This window comes from Pristiophorus japonicus, chromosome 2, assembly GCF_044704955.1.
Source record: "Pristiophorus japonicus isolate sPriJap1 chromosome 2, sPriJap1.hap1, whole genome shotgun sequence".
Lineage (NCBI taxonomy): Eukaryota > Metazoa > Chordata > Chondrichthyes > Pristiophoridae > Pristiophorus > Pristiophorus japonicus.
In genome coordinates, this window is record NC_091978.1 from 372,153,597 (window position 1) to 372,170,436 (window position 16,840).

General features: G+C 51.4%; 1 protein-coding gene across 2 annotated transcripts in view; it reads right to left on the bottom strand.

The window, feature by feature from the left end:
- Positions 1-13,630, bottom strand: part of LOC139235113 (endothelial cell-specific chemotaxis regulator-like) — a 39,306-nt gene extending 25,676 nt beyond the window's left edge. For both annotated transcript variants that reach the window (XM_070866301.1, XM_070866292.1), the window contains exons 1-2: positions 13,394-13,630; positions 4,862-4,957 (exon numbers count right to left, since the gene is read on the bottom strand). In XM_070866301.1, coding sequence (XP_070722402.1) covers positions 4,862-4,957; positions 13,394-13,451 — 154 coding nt within the window. In that variant the 5' untranslated portion in view covers positions 13,452-13,630. The remainder of the gene's footprint in view (positions 1-4,861; positions 4,958-13,393) is intronic.
- Positions 13,631-16,840: the final 3,210 nt, after the last annotated feature.

Here is a 16,840-nt window from a genome sequence, read left to right on the forward strand (position 1 = left end):
GAATCGGTATGGGTGGAGCTGCGGAATACCAAGGGACAGAAAACGCTAGTGGGAGTTGTGTACAGACCACCAAACAGTAGTAGTGAGGTTGGGGACAGCATCAAACAAGAAATTAGGGATGCATGCAATAAAGGTACAGCAGTTATCATGGGTGACTTTAATCTACGTATTGATTGGGCTAACCAAACTGGTAGCAATGCGGTAGAGGAGGATTTCCTGGAGTGTATTAGGGATGGTTTTCTCGACCAATATGTCGAGGAATCAACCAGGGAGCTGGCCATCCTAGACTGGATGATGTGTAATGAGAAGGGACTAATTAGCAATCTTGTTGTGTGAAACCCCTTGGGGAAGAGTGACCATAACATACTTAAGGAGGTGGCCTTGGAAATAGCGGATGCATTGACAGTCATTTTCCAACATTCCATAGACTCTGGATCAGTTCCTATGGAGTGGAGGGTAGCCAATGTAACCCCACTTTTTAAAAAAGGAGGGAGAGAGAAAGCAGGGAATTATAGACCGGTCAGCCTGACATCGGTAGTGGGTAAAATAATGGAATCAATTATTAAGGATGTCATAGCAGCGCATTTGGAAAGAGGTGACATGATAGATCCAAGTCAGCATGGATTTGTGAAAGGGAAATCATGCTTGACAAATCTTCTGGAATTTTTTGAGGATGTTTCCAGTAGAGTGGACAAGGGAGAACCAGTTGATGTGGTGTATTTGGACTTTCAGAAGGTCCCACACAAGAGATTAATATGCAAAGTTAAAGCACATGGGATTGGGGATAGTGTGCTGACGTGGATTGAGAACTGGTTGGCAGACAGGAAGCAAAGAGTAGGAGTAAATGGGTACTTTTCAGAATGGCAGGCAGTGACTAGTGGGGTACCGCAAGGTTCTGTGCTGGGGCCCCAGCTGTTTACATTGTACATTAATGATTTAGACGAGGGGATTAAATATAGTATCTCCAAATTTGCGGATGACACTAAGTTGGGTGGCAGTGTGAGCTGCGAGGAGGATGCTATGAGGCTGCAGAGTGACTTGGATAGGTTAGGTGAGTGGGCAAATGCATGGCAGATGAAGTATAATGTGGATAAATGTGAGGTTATCCACTTTGGTGGTAAAAACAGAGAGACAGACTATTATCTGAATTGTGACAGATTAGGAAAAGGGGAGGTGCAACGAGACCTGGGTGTCATGGTACATCAGTCATTGAAGGTTGGCATGCAGGTACATCAGGCAGTTAAGAAAGCAAATGGCATGTTGGCCTTCTTAGCGAGGGGATTTGAGTACAGGGGCAGGGAGGTGTTGCTGCAGTTGTACAGGGTCTTGGTGAGGCCTCACCTGGAGTATTGTGTACAGTTTTGGTCTCCTAACTTGAGGAAGGACGTTTTTGCTATTGAGGGAGTGCAGCGAAGGTTCACCAGAATGATTCCCGGGATGGCGGGACTGACATATCAAGAAAAACTGGATCAACTGGGCTTGTATTCACTGGAGTTCAGAAGAATGAGAGGGGATCTTATAGAAACGTTTAAAATTCTGACGGGTTTAGACAGGTTAGATGCAGGAAGAATGTTCCCAATGTTGGGGAAGTCCAGAACCAGGGGTCACAGTCTAAGGATAAGGGGTAAGCCATTTAGGACCGAGATGAGGAGAAACTTTTTCACCCAGAGAGTGGTGAACCTGTGGAATTCTCTACCACAGAAAGTTGTTGAGGCCAATTCACTAAATATATTCAAAAAGGAGTTAGATGTAGTCCTTACTACTAGGGGAATCAAGGAGTATGGCGAGAAAGCAGGAATGGGGTACTGAAGTTGCATGTTCAGTCATGAACTCATTGAATGGCGGTGCAGGCTAGAAGGGCTGAATGGCCTACTCCTGCACCTAGTTTCTATGTTTCTATGTTTCTATAACATGATAGAATTCTTTATTAGGTTGGAGAGTGACACAGTTAATTCAGAAACTAGGGTCTTGAACTTAAGGAAAGGTAACTTCAATGGTTTGAGGTGTGAATTGGCTAGAATAGACTAGCAAATGATACTTAAAGGGTTGACAGTAGATAAGCAATGGCAAACATTTAAAGATCACGTGGATGAACTCCAGCAATTGTACATTCCTGTCTGGAGTAAAAATAAAATGGGGAAGGTGGCTCAATCGTGGCTAACAAGGGAAATTAAGGACAGTGTTAAATCCAAGGAAGAGGCATATAAATTGGCCAGAAAAAGCAGCAAACCTGAGGACTGGGAGAAATTTAGAATTCAGCAGAGGAGGACAAAGGGTTAAATTAAGAGGGGGAAAATAGAGTATGAGAAGAAGCTTGCTGGGAACATCAAAACTGACTGCAAAAGCTTCTATAGATATGTGAAGAGAAAAAGATTAGTGAAGACAAACGTAGGTCCCTTGCAGTCGGATTCAGGTGAATTTATAATGGGGAACAAAGAAATGGCAGACCAATTGAACCAATACTTTGGTTCTGTCTTCACGAAGGAAGACACAAATAACCTTCCGGAAGTACTCGGGGACCGAGGGTCTAGTGAGCAGGAGGAACTGAAGAATATCCTTATTAGGCGGGAAATTGTGTTAGGGAAATTGATGGGATTGAAGGCCGATAAATCTCTGGAGACTGATAGTCTGCATCCCAGAGTACTTAAGGAAGTGGCCCTAGAAATAGTGGATGCATTGGTGATCATTTTCCAACAGTCTATCGGCTCTGGATCAGTTCCTGTGGACTGGAGGGTAGCTAATGTAACACCACTTTATAAAAAGGGAGGGAGAGAGAAAACGGCTAATTATAGACCGGTTAGCCTGACATCAGTAGTGGGGAAAATGTTTGAATCAATTATTAAAGATGAAATAGCAGCGCATTTGGAAAGCAGTGATAGGATCGGTCCAAGTCAGCATGGATTTATGAAGGGGAAATCATGCTTGATAAATCTTCTGGAATTTTTTGAGGATGTAACTAGCAGAGTGGACAAGGGAGAACCAGTGGTTGTGGTGTATTTGGACTTTCAAAAGGCTTTTGACAAGGTCCCACACAAGAGATTGGTGTGCAAAATTAAAGCACATGGTATTGGGGGTAATGTATTGACCTGGATAGAGAACTGGTTGGCAGATAGGGAGCAGAGAGTCGGGATAAACGGGTCCTTTTCAGAATGGCAGGCAGTGACTCGTGGAGTACCGCAGGGCTCAGTGCTGGGACCCCAGCTATTTACAATATACATCAATGATTTGGATGAAGGAATTGAGTGTAATATCTCCAAGTTTGCAGATGACACTAAGCTGGGTGGCGGTGTGAACTGTGAGGAGGATGCTAAGAGGCTGCAGGGTGACTTGGACAGGTTAGGTGAGTGGGCAAATGCATGGCAGGTGCAGTATAATGTGGATAAATGTGAGGTTATCCACCTTGGGGGCAAAAACGCAAAGACAGAATATTATCTGAATGGTGGCAGCTTAGGAAAAGGGGAGGTGCAACGAGACCTGGGTGTCATGGTGCATCAGTCATTGAAGGTTGGCATGCAGGTACAGCAGGCGGTGAAGGCGACAAATGGCATGTTGGCCTTCATAGCTAGGGGATTTGAGTATAGGAGCAGGGAGGTCTTGCTGCAGTTGTAGAGGGCCTTGGTGAGGCCTCACCTGGAGTATTGTGTTCAGTTTTGGTCTCCTAATCTGAGGAAGGACGTTCTTGCTATTGAGGGAGTGCAGCGAAGGTTCACCAGACTGATTCCCAGGATGGCTGGACTGACATATGAGGAGGGACTGGATCAACTGGGCCTTTATACATTGGAGTTTAGAAGAATGAGAGGGGATCTCATAGAAATGTATAAAATTCTGACGGGTTTAGACAGGTTAGATGCAGGAAGAATGTTCCCGATGTTGGGGAAGTCCAGAAATAGGGATCACAATCTTAGGATAAGGGGTAGGCCATTTAGGACTGAGATGAGGAGAAACTTCTTCACTCAGAGAGTTGTTAACCTGTGGAATTCCCTGCCGCAGAGAGTTGTTGATGCCAGTTCGTTAGATATAGTCAAGAGGGAGTTAGATATGGCCCTTACGGCTAAAGGGATCAAGGGGTATGGAGAGAAAGCAGGAAAGGGGTACTGAGGTGAATGATCAGCCATGAACTCATTGAATGGCGGTGCAGGCTCGAAGGGCCGAATGGCCTACTCCTGCACCTATTTTCTATGTTTCTATGGGATACGGGGGCTGAGTACACGGGGGCGGGGAGGGGGGAAGTTGGGGGCGGTGCAGAGTGACCGCCACTGTCCGTCACCACGGCTCCCCTTCATTTAAAGAGGCGAGTATGCGCGATTTCTAAAGTTGGGTCTACTGGGCCACCAGGGAGGGTTTCGGCCGGGCCCCGGAGAGGGGTGGCAGGCCACCTGTTGGAGGCCCGGCCAAACACGGGGGGCACAATTGTCGGCCCCCCAAAAAAAAACACGACGGCAGCAGCAGTGTGCCCGTCGCTTTTAGGGAAGCCACACCGCCAATGCAGAAGGCCGCAGCCTCACTGGGCCACCAGGGAAACAGGTTTTGGCACCGCCGGGTGGGAGGAAGATTTTCCCGGTGGACTTTCGCCGTCGGGGGAGGGGAACGTGGGTGATGTGCTCTCTGATGACGCATGCAGCATGGATCGGCAGCAGAGGGATGGAGGGCGAGGGGAGCAGGTCACCGCCGGGAACCCGCAGGAGAGCTATTTTCAAAATGGCGGCCATCGCACCCTGCAGCGCGGCCGCTGATTTCCGGCGGTAACGGACCTTTAGGGAAGGGGCAATTTTGCCCCCTGTAGGCCTCATCCACCCAATAATCCACATTGACCAAGACACGAGTTGCAGCCTGGAAGACTGAATTTCCGCGCAGTGATTACCGTGTGCTGTTGCCGCGGGATCGGACGCGGCGATGCCTGTCCCGGCTTCGGCCGATGTGTTGGCCATCGGCGATGGAGCTGATGGGGAGTCTCCGCCTGTGGTGTACAAAACACCTGGTCAGTGCTACCTGCATGGCCAGTAACTGGTCAACATTCTTCAGGCTTTTATGAATGCAGGAAAGAATAGTTAGAAGCTTAGAATGATACGGCCCAGGAGGAGGCCATTGGGCCCATCGAGCCTGTGCCGGCTCTGTGACAGAGCGATCCAATCAGTCCCACTCCCCCCGCTCTTTCCCCACAGCCCCGCAAATGTTTCCTTTTCAACTATTTATCCAACTCCCGGTTTGAAAGTTACTATTGAATCTGCTCCCACCAATCACAACAACTCGCTGGTTAAAAACATTCTCCCCATCTCCCCCTCTGGTTCTTCTGTCAATCACCGTAACTCCATGTCCTCTGGTTCCCGACCCTTCCACCAATGGGAACAGTTTCTCTCGATCTACTCTGTCCAGACCCCTCATGATTTTGAACACCTCGATCAAATCTCCTCTCAACCTTCTCTGCTCCAAGGAGAACAACCCCAGCTTCTCCAGTCTATCCCCGTCACTGAAGTCCCTCATCCCTGGAACCATTCTCGTAAATCTCCTCCGCACCCTCTCTAAGGCCTTCACATCCTTCCTAAAGTGCGGTGCTCAGAATTGGACACAATACTCCAGCTGTGACCCAACCAGCGACTTACAAAATGCCCTGGTTTTTGTACTGTACGCCTGTTTATTAAGGCAAGGATCCCAATATGCTTTTTTAACAGAGTTCTCAACCTGTCCCACCACCGTCAAGATCCATGATCGTACACCCCTGGGTCTCTCTGTTCCTGCATCCCTTTAAAATTCCACCAGTTTGTTTATGTTGGTCTGTAATTTGTGCGACAGACACACTCTTGTCTCTCTTCTTGATTGGGGGTGAATGGGACAGAACCTGGGCTGAGAGGGGCGTCCTATGAGGAGAGATTGAGCAGACTAGGCTGTTACTCTCTGGAGTTTAGAAGAATGAGAGGTGATCACACTGAAACGTGCAAAATTCTTACAGGGCTTGACAGGGTAGATGCAGGGAGGATGTTTCCCCCGGGCTGGGGAGTCTAGAACCAGGGGTCACAGTCTCAGGATAAGGGGTCGGCCATTTAGGACTGAGATGAGGAGGAATTTCTTCACTCAGAGGGTGGTGAATCTTTGGAATTCTCTGCCCCAGAGGGCTGTGGAGGCTCAGTCTTTGAGTATATTCAAGGCTGAGATCGATAGATTTTCGGACTCTCGGGGAATCGAGGGATATGAGGATCGGGCGGGAAAGTGGAGTTGAGGTCGAAGATCAGCCATGATCTTATTGAATGGCGGAGCAGGCTCGAGGGGCCGAATGGCCGACTCCTGCTCCTAATTCTTATGTTCCCGCAACAAACGAACGTTTTAGTAGGTTAAAGGCGCTACATAAATGCAAGTTATTGCTGTCAATAAGGGCAGAAGTGGATGGTCGGTTGTAGCATTGGAAAAAACAGGTTATTTGAAGGACGAACTCACATGTCACTCTTCACACCATCAGCCGCTCCCACAGATTTCCATCACCTGTATCTGCTTCCATTTAAAGCCTGAATAATATGTAGACTGTAAATGTCATCAATCCCCCCTCATATCCATGCCCTGGTTAGTGGTTACCAGTGGTAACCAACGGTGAGCTAGTTTCACCAGGTCGACAGCAATGCAAAAAGGTCACTGAGGAGAATGAAGTACGATGCACAGTTAGTGCCACCATGATCGGCTGGTAAGCTGGTCGGTTATAGGAAAGGTTTAGATTGGCACACGGCTCATCCCTTTGTTGAATAGCCGATCTTAGCTGAGCAAGGCTGGCATTTATTGCCCATCCCTAACTGCCCCTTGAGAAGGTGGTGGTGAGCCACCTTCTTGAACCGCTGCAGTCCGTGTGGTGAAGGTGCTCCCACAATGCTGTTAGGGAGGGAGTTCCAGGATTGTGACCCAGCGACGATGAAGGAATGGCCGATATATTTCCAAGTCAGGATGGTGTGAGACTCGGAGAACGTGGAGGTGGTGGTGTTCCCATGCACCTGCTGCCCTTGTCCTTCTAGGGGGTAGAGGTCGCGGGTTTGGGAGGTGCTGCCGAAGAAGCCTTGGCGAGTTGCTGCAGTGCATCTTGTAGATGGTACACACTGCAGCCAGGGGGCGCCGGTGGTGGAGGGAGTGAGTGTTGAAGGTGGTGGATCGGGGGCCGATCAAACGGCTGCTTTGTCCTGGATGGTGTCGAGCTTCTTGAGTGTTGTTGGAGCTGCACTCATCCAGGCAAGTGGGGAGTGTTCCATGATACTCCTGACTTGTGCTTTGTCGTCAAACCTCTGTCGTCGAGCTACAGTACGCGGACGACACTTGCGTCTGCGCCCAGAGACTGAACTCCAAGTCATAGTTAACATTTTCACCGAGGCGTACGAAAGCATGGGCCTTACACTAAACATCAGTAAGACAAAGATCCTCCACCAACCTGACCCCGCCACACAGCACTGTCCCCCAGTTATCAAGATCCACCGTGCGACCCTGGACAACGTGGACCATTTCCATACCTCGGGAGCCTATTATCAGCAAGAGCAGACATTGACGACGAGATCCAACACCGCCTCCAGTGCGCCAGCACAGCCTTTGGCTGCCTGAGGAAGAGAGTGTTCGAAGACCAGGCCCTCAAATCTGGCACCAAGCTCATGGTCTACAGGGCTATAGTGATACCCGCCCTCCTGTGTGGCTCAGAGACATGGACCATATACAGCAGACACCTCAAGTCGCTGGAGAAATACCACCAACACTGCCTCCGCAAGATCCTGCAAATCCCCTGGGAGGACAGACGCACCAACGTCAGTGTCCTCGATCAGGCCAACATCCCCAGCATCGAAGCACTGACCACACTCGATCAGCTCCGCTGGGCAGGGCCACATTGTCCGTATGCCAGACATGAGAATCCCAAAGCAAGCGCTCTACTTGGAACTCCTTCACGGCAAACGAGCCCCAGGTGGGCAGAGGAAACGTTACAAGGGACACCCTCAAAGCCTCCCTGATAAAATGCAACATCCCCACCAACACCTGGGAGTCCCTGGCCAAAGACCACCCTAAGTGGAGGAAGTGCATCCGGGAGGGCATTGAGCACTTCGAGACTCATCGCCGAGAGCATGCAGAAACCAAGCGCAGGAAGCGGAAGGAGCGTGCGGCAAACCAGTCCCACCCTCCTCTTCCCTCAACCACTGTCTGTCCCACCCTCCCCTTCCCTCAACCACTATCTGTCCCACTTGTGACAGGGACTGTGGTTCCTGTATTGGACTGTTCAGCCACCTAAGGACTCACTTTGAGAGTGGAAGCAAGTCTTCCTCGATTCCAAGGGACTGCCTATGATGATGATGATGGTGGAAAGGCTTTGGGGAGTCAGGAGGTGAGACACTCGCCACAGAATACCCAGCCTCTGACCCGCTCTTGTGGCCACAGTATTTATGTGGCTGGTCCAGTTAAGTTTCTGGTCAATGGTGACCCCCAGGATGTTGATGGCGGGGGATTCGGCGATGGGAATGTCATTGAATGTCAAGGGGAGGTGGTTAGACTCTCGCTTGTTGGAGATGGTCATTGCCTGGCACTTGTGTGGCCCGAATGTTGCTTGCCACTTATCAGCCCAAACCTGAATGTTGTCCAGGTCTTGCTGCATCTGAATCGTAGAATCTTACAGCCGAGAAAGAGGCCATTGGGCCCATCGAGCCCGTGCCGGCTCTGTGACAGAGCGATCCAATCAGTCCCACTCCCCCCGCTCTTTCCCCGTAACCAATACTTGATTCAAACAGAATGCTTTGACAGCAAACAAACCAGCGGATGCGAGATCTGGGCAGCAGCCAACAGAAACAAAGTGATGGAACAGCTGCAGGAAAAGGTAAGAATGGGAATATACACAGATAGCGGAATCGGGGCAGAGCGGGAGCAACAGACCAGCTGTGCCACGTTTGATCGTTTCCACACTCAGTGCAGTGAAACCCTGGCTCGTGTCTGATCCAGTGCAGAGTCTCCCAAAACAGGAAACAGGATCTTCCATAGAACAACAGCAATACCATCCCCTCCCAAGCAGGAAATCAGTCCTGAATCACCATCCAGGTACCCCTGAGGCAAGCTTGCATTTAACTATTTATAAAGTAAAATAAAAGAAAGACTTGCATTTATATAGCGCCTTTCACAACCTCAGTACGTCCCAAAGCGCTTTACAGCCAATGATAGTACTTTTGGAGTGTAGTCGCTGTTGTAATGTGGGAAACGCGGCAGCCAATTTGCACACAGCAAGCTCCCACAAACAGCACTGAGATAATGACCAGATAATCTGTTTTAGTGATGTTGATTGAGGGATAAATATCGGCCCCAGGACACCGGGGAGAACTCCCCTGCTCTTCTTCAAAGTTGTGCCGTGGGATCTTTTACGTCCACCTGAGAGCAGATGGGGCCTCGGTTCAGCGTCTCATCCGAAAGACGGCACCTCCGACAGTGCGGCACACCCTCAGTACTGCCCCTCAGTACTGTCGGAGGGGCAGTACTGAGGGAGTGTCGCACTGTCGGAGGGGCAGTACTGAGGGAGCACCGCACTGTCGGAGGGGCAGTACTGAGGGAGTGCCGCACTGTCGGAGGGGCAGTACTGAGGGAGCGCCGTACTGTCGGAGGAGCAGTACTGAGGGAGCGGCGCACTGTCGGAGGGGCAGTACTGAGGGAGTGCTGCACTGTCGGAGGTGCCGTCTTTATGATGAAACATTAAACAGAGGCCCCGTCTTCTGTCTCAGATGGATGTAAAAGGTCCCACGGCACTATTTTGAAGAAGAGCAGGGGAGTTCTCCCCGGTGTCCTGGGGCCAATATTTATCCCTCAATCAACATAACTAAAACAGATTATCTGGTCATTATCACATTGCTGTGTGTGGGAGCTTGCTGTGCGCAAATTGGCTGCTGCGTTTCCCACAATACAACAGTGACTACGCTCCAAAAGTACTTCATTGGCTGTGAAGCGCTTTGGGACGTCCGGTGGTCGTGAAAGGCGCTATGGAAATGCAAATCTTTCTTTACTTTACCCTGTAATACAGCTATCACTCTGTGCCGGAAATGCAATGACGTTCTGTGCACAGATAATGTCAGTGCCGAGAGAAAACTTATTTCCAGCTGGCTGTGGCGATACTGAAGGACACAGTGCATGGATCGGTCTAACCGCAGATTCACAGTCCCATCAGGAATACCCCAAACCCGTGGCGATAAAACCAGCCTCCCGAAATCTCCCTGATCTGTGGAGAATTTCCAGTTGAGGGAGCTAAGTGGGCTCCTCCCGGGCAGTGTGTGTCTGCAACGAGTCAGGTTAAAGATGGCTGAGATTCACCCTTCGATACCCCCCCGACCATCGGAGTGAGCAGGACTCCCTCCTGCCCCTGCCCTCCACATCAACCTCGCTGGCAGAATCACTGGCTTTGTGTCCGCTCCCCGAGTGGTTAAGAGGGAAGCACTGACCACACTCGATCAGCTCCGCTGGGCGGGCCACATTATCCACATGCCCCAGACACGAGACTCCCAAACCAAGCGCTCTACTCGGAACTCCTTCACGGCAAATGAGCCAAAGGTGGGCAGAGGAAATGTTACAAGGGCACCCTCAAAGCTTCCCTGATAAAATGCAACATCCCCACCGACATCTGGGAGTCCCTGGACAAAGACCGCCCTAAGCTTGCAGGGAACATTAAGGTGGATTGCAAAAGTTTCTATAGGTATGTAAAGAGAAAAAGGTTAGTAAAGACAAACGTAGGTCCCCTGCAGTCAGAATCAGGGGAAGTCATAACGGGGAACAAAGAAATGGCAGACCAATTGAACAAGTACTTTGGTTCGGTATTCACTAAGGAGGATACAAACAACCTTCCGGATATAAAAGGGGTCAGAGGATCTAGTAAGGAGGGGGAACTGAGGGAAATCTTTATTAGTCGGGAAATTGTGTTGGGGAAATTGATGGGATTGAAGGCCGATAAATCCCCAGGGCCTGATGGACTGCATCCCAGAGTACTTAAGGAGGTGGCCTTGGAAATAGCGGATGCATTGACAGTCATTTTCCAACATTCCATTGACTCTGGATCAGTTCCTATGGAGTGGAGGGTAGCCAATGTAACCCCACTTTTTAAAAAAGGAGGGAGAGAGAAAACAGGGAATTATAGACCGGTCAGCCTGACCTCAGTAGTGGGTAAAATGATGGAATCAATTATTAAGGATGTCATAGCAGTGCATCTGGAAAATGGTGACATGATAGGTCCAAGTCAGCATGGATTTGTGAAAGGGAAATCATGCTTGACAAATCTTCTGGAATTTTTTGAGGATGTTTCCAGTAAAGTGGACAAAGGAGAACCAGTTGATGTGGTATATTTGGACTTTCAGAAGGCTTTCGACAAGGTCCCACACAAGAGATTAATGTGCAAAGTTAAAGCACATGGGATTGGGGGTAGTGTGCTGACGTGGATTGAGAACTGGTTGTCAGACAGGAAGCAAAGAGTAGGAGTAAACGGGTACTTTTCAGAATGGCAGGCAGTGACTAGTGGGGTACCACAAGGTTCTGTGCTGGGGCCCCAGCTGTTTACATTGTACATTAATGATTTAGACGAGGGGATTAAATGCAGTATCTCCAAATTTGCGGATGACACTAAGTTGGGTGGCAGTGTGAGCTGCGAGGAGGACACTATGAGGCTGCAGAGTGACTTGGATAGGTTAGGTGAGTGGGGAAATGCATGGCAGATGAAGTATAATGTGGATAAATGTGAGGTTATCCACTTTGGTGGTAAAAACAGAGAGACAGACTATTATCTGAATGGTGACAGATTAGGAAAAGGGAAGGTGCAACGAGACCTGGGTGTCATGGTACATCAGTCATTGAAGGTTAGCATGCAGGTACAGCAGGCGGTTAAGAAAGCAAATGGCATGTTGGCCTTCATAGCGAGGGGATTTGAATACAGGGGCAGGGAGGTGTTGCTACAGTTGTACAGGGCCTTGGTGAGGCCACACCTGGAGTATTGTGTACAGTTTTGGTCTCCTAACTTGAGGAAGGACATTCTTGCTATTGAGGGAATGCAGCGAAGATTCACCAGACTGATTCCCGGGATGGCGGGACTGACCTATCAAGAAAGACTGGATCAACTGGGCTTGTATTCACTGGAGTTCAGAAGAATGAGAGGGGACCTCATAGAAATGTTTAAAATTCTGACGGGTTTAGACAGGTTAGATGCAGGAAGAATGTTCCCAATGTTGGGGAAGTCCAGAACCAGGGGTCACAGTCTGAGGATAAGGGGCAAGCCATTTAGGACCGAGATGAGGAGAAACTTCTTCACCCAGAGAGTGGTGAACCTGTGGAATTCTCTACCACAGAAAGTAGTTGAGGCCAATTCACTAAATATATTCAAAAGGGAGTTAGATGAAGTCCTTACTACTCGGGGGATCAAGGGTTATGGCGAGAAAGCAGGAAGGGGATACTGAAGTTTCATGTTCAGCCATGAACTCATTGAATGGCGGTGCAGGCTAGAAGGGCTGAATGGCCTGCTCCTGCACCTATTTTCTATGTTTCTATGTTTCTATGTTTCTAAGTGGAGGAAGTGCATCCAGGAGGGCGCTGAGCACCGCGAGTCTCATCGCCGAGAGCATGCAGAAACCAAGCGCAGGCAGCGGAAGGAGCGTGCGGAAAACCAGTCCCACCCTCCCCTATCTGTCCCACCTGTGACAGGGACTCTTGTATTAGACTGTTCTTGTTACAGCTATATAAGGTATTGGTGAGGCCACACCTGGAGTATTGCGTGCAGTTTTGGTTTCCATATTTACGAAAGGATATACTTGCTTTGGAGGCAGTTCAGAGAAGGTTCACTCGGCTGATTCTGGGGATGAGGGGGTTGACTTATGAGGAAAGGTTGGGCCTCTACTCATTGGAATTTAGAAGAATGAATGAGAGGTGATCTTATCGAAACATATAAGATTATGAAGGGGCTTGACAAGGTGGATGCAGAGAGGATGTTTCCACTGATGAGGGAGACTAGAACTAGAGGGCATGATCTTAGAATAAGGGGCCGCCCATTTAAAACTGAGATGAGGAGAAATTTCTTCTCTCTGAGGGTTGTAAATCTGTGGAATTCGCTGCCTCAGAGAGCTGTGGAAGCCGGGTCATTGAATAAATTTAAGACAGAGATAGACATTTTCTTAAAAGATAGGGGGATAAGGGGTTATGGGGAGCGGGCGGGGAAGTGGAGCTGAGTCCATGATCAGATCAGCCATGATCGTATTAAATGGCGGAGCAGGCTCGAGGGGCCGAATGGCCGACTCCTGCTCCTATTTCTTATGTTTTTATATTTCTAAGGACTCATTTTAAGAGTGGAAGCAAGTCTTCCTCCATTCCGAGGGACTGCCTACGAAGGTGATGATGATGAGTTTAAGAGGGAACAATGCGCGAGATGGAAACGAGTTCTTACCGAGAAACGGCAAACAGCAGCAGAGCAGCAAAAGTGCGACGACCGTTGGGGATTTCATCGCCTAGCGCCGTTGTCCACAGCCCTCAAACGCTGGCCGTCTTTTCCTTGCCGGCGACACACAGAGCCCGCCGAGTCCTGGGAAAGGTGCGGATCAGCAGCGACGCTCCCGATTATTCTGGGAGTTCCTGTGATAAGCGGCAGCAGGAAACCAGTGAGGTCGCTCTGACACTGAGCCGAGGGGAAGCACCACTTTCAGCAACTGACAAACAATCAGAAGGTGTGTCAGGCACTCTGTTTATAAAATAAAAAACGATCGAGACTTCTCCTGATCAATCCCGCCGTCAGCGTGCACACTGGGTTACAATCGAATTAAGTCCCAAAAGTCCGAATTAAAGGCAAGCACATCAAACTTCATCTTGCTTCCAGTGCCTTCTTGCTCCGAGCAATTAAGCTGCAGGTTTATGCGCTGCGCACCCTGCCTGGGACTAATGAGGTGGGACAGTCCTGGCATTCCTCGATCCACACATCCACAGAATGAATAGTCTTGGCTCAAGGCTCCATTCACTTGGCTGTCTGGGGTCAGATCCATACTGCACACAGCCCTCCCAAATACCCGATAAACCGAGCAGCTCTTTCTGCTTCAATAGTTTTAACTTAATTGGGTTTTTTAAAATAAGGCCGACTACGTCCCCACTCCAGAGACGGAGCACCGCACTGTGGGAGGGGCAGTACTGAGGGAGCGCCGCGCTGTCGGAGGGGCAGTACTGAGGGAGCGCTGCACTGTTGGAGGGGCAGTACTGAGGGAGCGCTGCACTGTGGGAGGGGCAGTACTGAGGGAGCACCGCACTGTGGGAGGGGCAGTACTGAGGGAGTGCCGCACTGTCGGAGGGGCAGTACTGAGGGAGTACCGCACTGTGGGAGGGGCAGTACTGAGGGAGCACCGCAATGTCGGAGGGGCAGTACTGAGGGAGCACCGCACTGTGGGAGGGGCAGTACTGAGGGAGCACCGCACTGTCGGAGGGGCAGTACTGAGGGAGCACCGCACTGTCGGAGGGGCAGTACTGAGGGAGCGCTGCACTGTGGGAGGGGCAATACTGAGGGAGTACCGCGCTGTGGGAGGGGCAGTACTGAGGGAGCGCCGCACTGTGGGAGGGGCAGTACTGAGCGAGCGCTGCACTGTGGGAGGGGCAGTACTGAGGGAGCGCCGCACTGTCGGAGGGGCAGTACTGAGGGAGCGCGCACTGTCGGAGGGGCAGTACTGAGGGAGCGCCGCACTGTCGGAGGGGCAGTACTGAGGGAGCACCGCACTGTGGGAGGGGCAGTACTGTCGGAGGGGCAGTACTGAGGGAGCGCTGCACTGTGGGAGGGGCAGTGCTGAGGGAGTGCTGCACTGTCGGAGGGGTAGTACTGAGGGAGTGCCGCACTGTGGGAGGGGCAGTACTGAGGGAGCGCCGCACTGTCGGAGGGGCAGTACTGAGGGAGCGCCGCCACCTTCAGGGTGAAGAAATTTCCCTTAGCAGAGTGGTCAACAAGCAGGGGGCATAGATTTAAAGTAATTGGTAGGAGGTTTAGAGGGGATTTGAGGGAAAATGTTTCAGTGATACCAGTAACAAAATCTCACACCTCACTCCTGCTTTCTATGGACCTCTCTCCAAGACTGGCAACTTCAACCCTCAGTACTGCCCCTCCAACAGTGCGGCACTCCCTCAGTACTGCCCCTCCGACAGTGCGGCGTTCCCTCAGTACTGCCCCTCCCACAGTGCAGCGCTCCCTCAGTACTGCCCCTCCGACAGTGCGGCGCTCCCTCAGTACTGCCCCTCCGACAGTGTGGCACTCCCTCAGTACTGCCCCTCCGACAGTGCAGCACTCCCTCAGTACTGCCCCTCCGACAGTGCGGCGCTCCCTCAGTACTGCCCCTCCGACAGTATGGCACTCCCTCAGTACTGCCCCTCTGACAGTGTGGCACTCCCTCAGTACTGCCCCTCCGACAGTGCAGCTCTCCCTCAGTACTGCCCCTCCGACAGTGTGGTGCTCCCTCAGTACTGCCCCTCCGACAGTGCAGCGCTCCCTCAGTACTGCCCCTCCGACAGTGCGGCGCTCCCTCAGTACTGCCCCTCCGACAGTGCGGTGCTCCCTCAGTACTGCCCCTCCGACAGTGCAGCGCTCCCTCAGTACTGCCCCTCCGACAGTGCGGCGCTCCCTCAGTACTGCCCCTCCGACAGTGCGGCTCTCCCTCAGTACTGCCCCTCCGACAGTGTGGCACTCCCTCAGTACTGCCCCTCCAACAGTGCGGCGCTCCCTCCGTACTGCCCCTCCGACACTGCAGCACTCCCTCAGCACTGCCCCTCCGACAGTGCAGCACTCCCTCAGTAGTGCCCCTCCGACAGTGCGGCACTCCCTCAGTACTGCCCCTCCGACAGTGCAGCTCTCCCTCAGTACTGCCCCTCCGACAGTGTGGCACTCCCTCAGCACTGCCCCTCCGACAGTGCAGCACTCCCTCAGCAGTGCCCCTCCCTCAGTACTGCCCCTCTGACAGTGCGGCGCTCCCTCAGTACTGCCCCTCCGACAGTGCAGCACTCCCTCAGTACTGCCCCTCCGACAGTGTGGTGCTCCCTCAGTACTGCCCCTCCGACAGTGCGGCGCTCCCTCAGTACTGCCCCTCCGACAGTGCAGCACTCCCTTAGTACTGCCCCTCCGACAGTGCGGCGCTCCCTCAGTACTGCCCCTCCGACAGCGCAGCACTCCCTCAGTACTGCCCCTCCGACAGTGCGGCGCTCCCTCAGTACTGCCCCTCCGACAGTGCAGCACTCCCTCAGCACTGCCCCTCCGACAGTGCAGCACTCCCTCAGTACTGCCCCTCCGACAGTGCAGCTCTCCCTCAGTACTGCCCCTCCGACAGTGTGGTGCTCCCTCAGTACTGCCCCTCCGACAGTGTGGTGCTCCCTCAGTACTGCACTGAAGTGTCAGCCTAGATTTTGTGCTCGAGGGACTGGAGAGGGACTTGAACCTACAACCTCCTGACTCAGAGGCGAGTGTGCTGCCCACTGAGCCACAGCTGACACTATAATGACTGTTGCTGTAGTTCTGCGACACTTTTCCTATTCAGCTGTAATCGTAATCTTAAATAATCTTAAACCTGAACCAGGTTTATTCCTCAGAGCGGAGATTTCAAAAAAGTATTTGCGTCGCCAAATGAGAAGCCCAACTGGTGCCCTGGGATCTTGCAACAACGCGACTCTGCTTGAGCTGCCGTGCGGAGACAGCAGGGGGCAGCGTGACTCTGCAGGGCTACGATTCAGTGAAGGAATATTTCGAAAGGTGGGTTGAAAGAGCAGGGGGGAGTGGGATCAATAGGGAGCTGGCACAGGGACGATGGGCCGAATGGCCTCCTGCCATGTAACATTCCATGAGTTGCACAGAACAGGCCATATTGAGCAACCATGCACA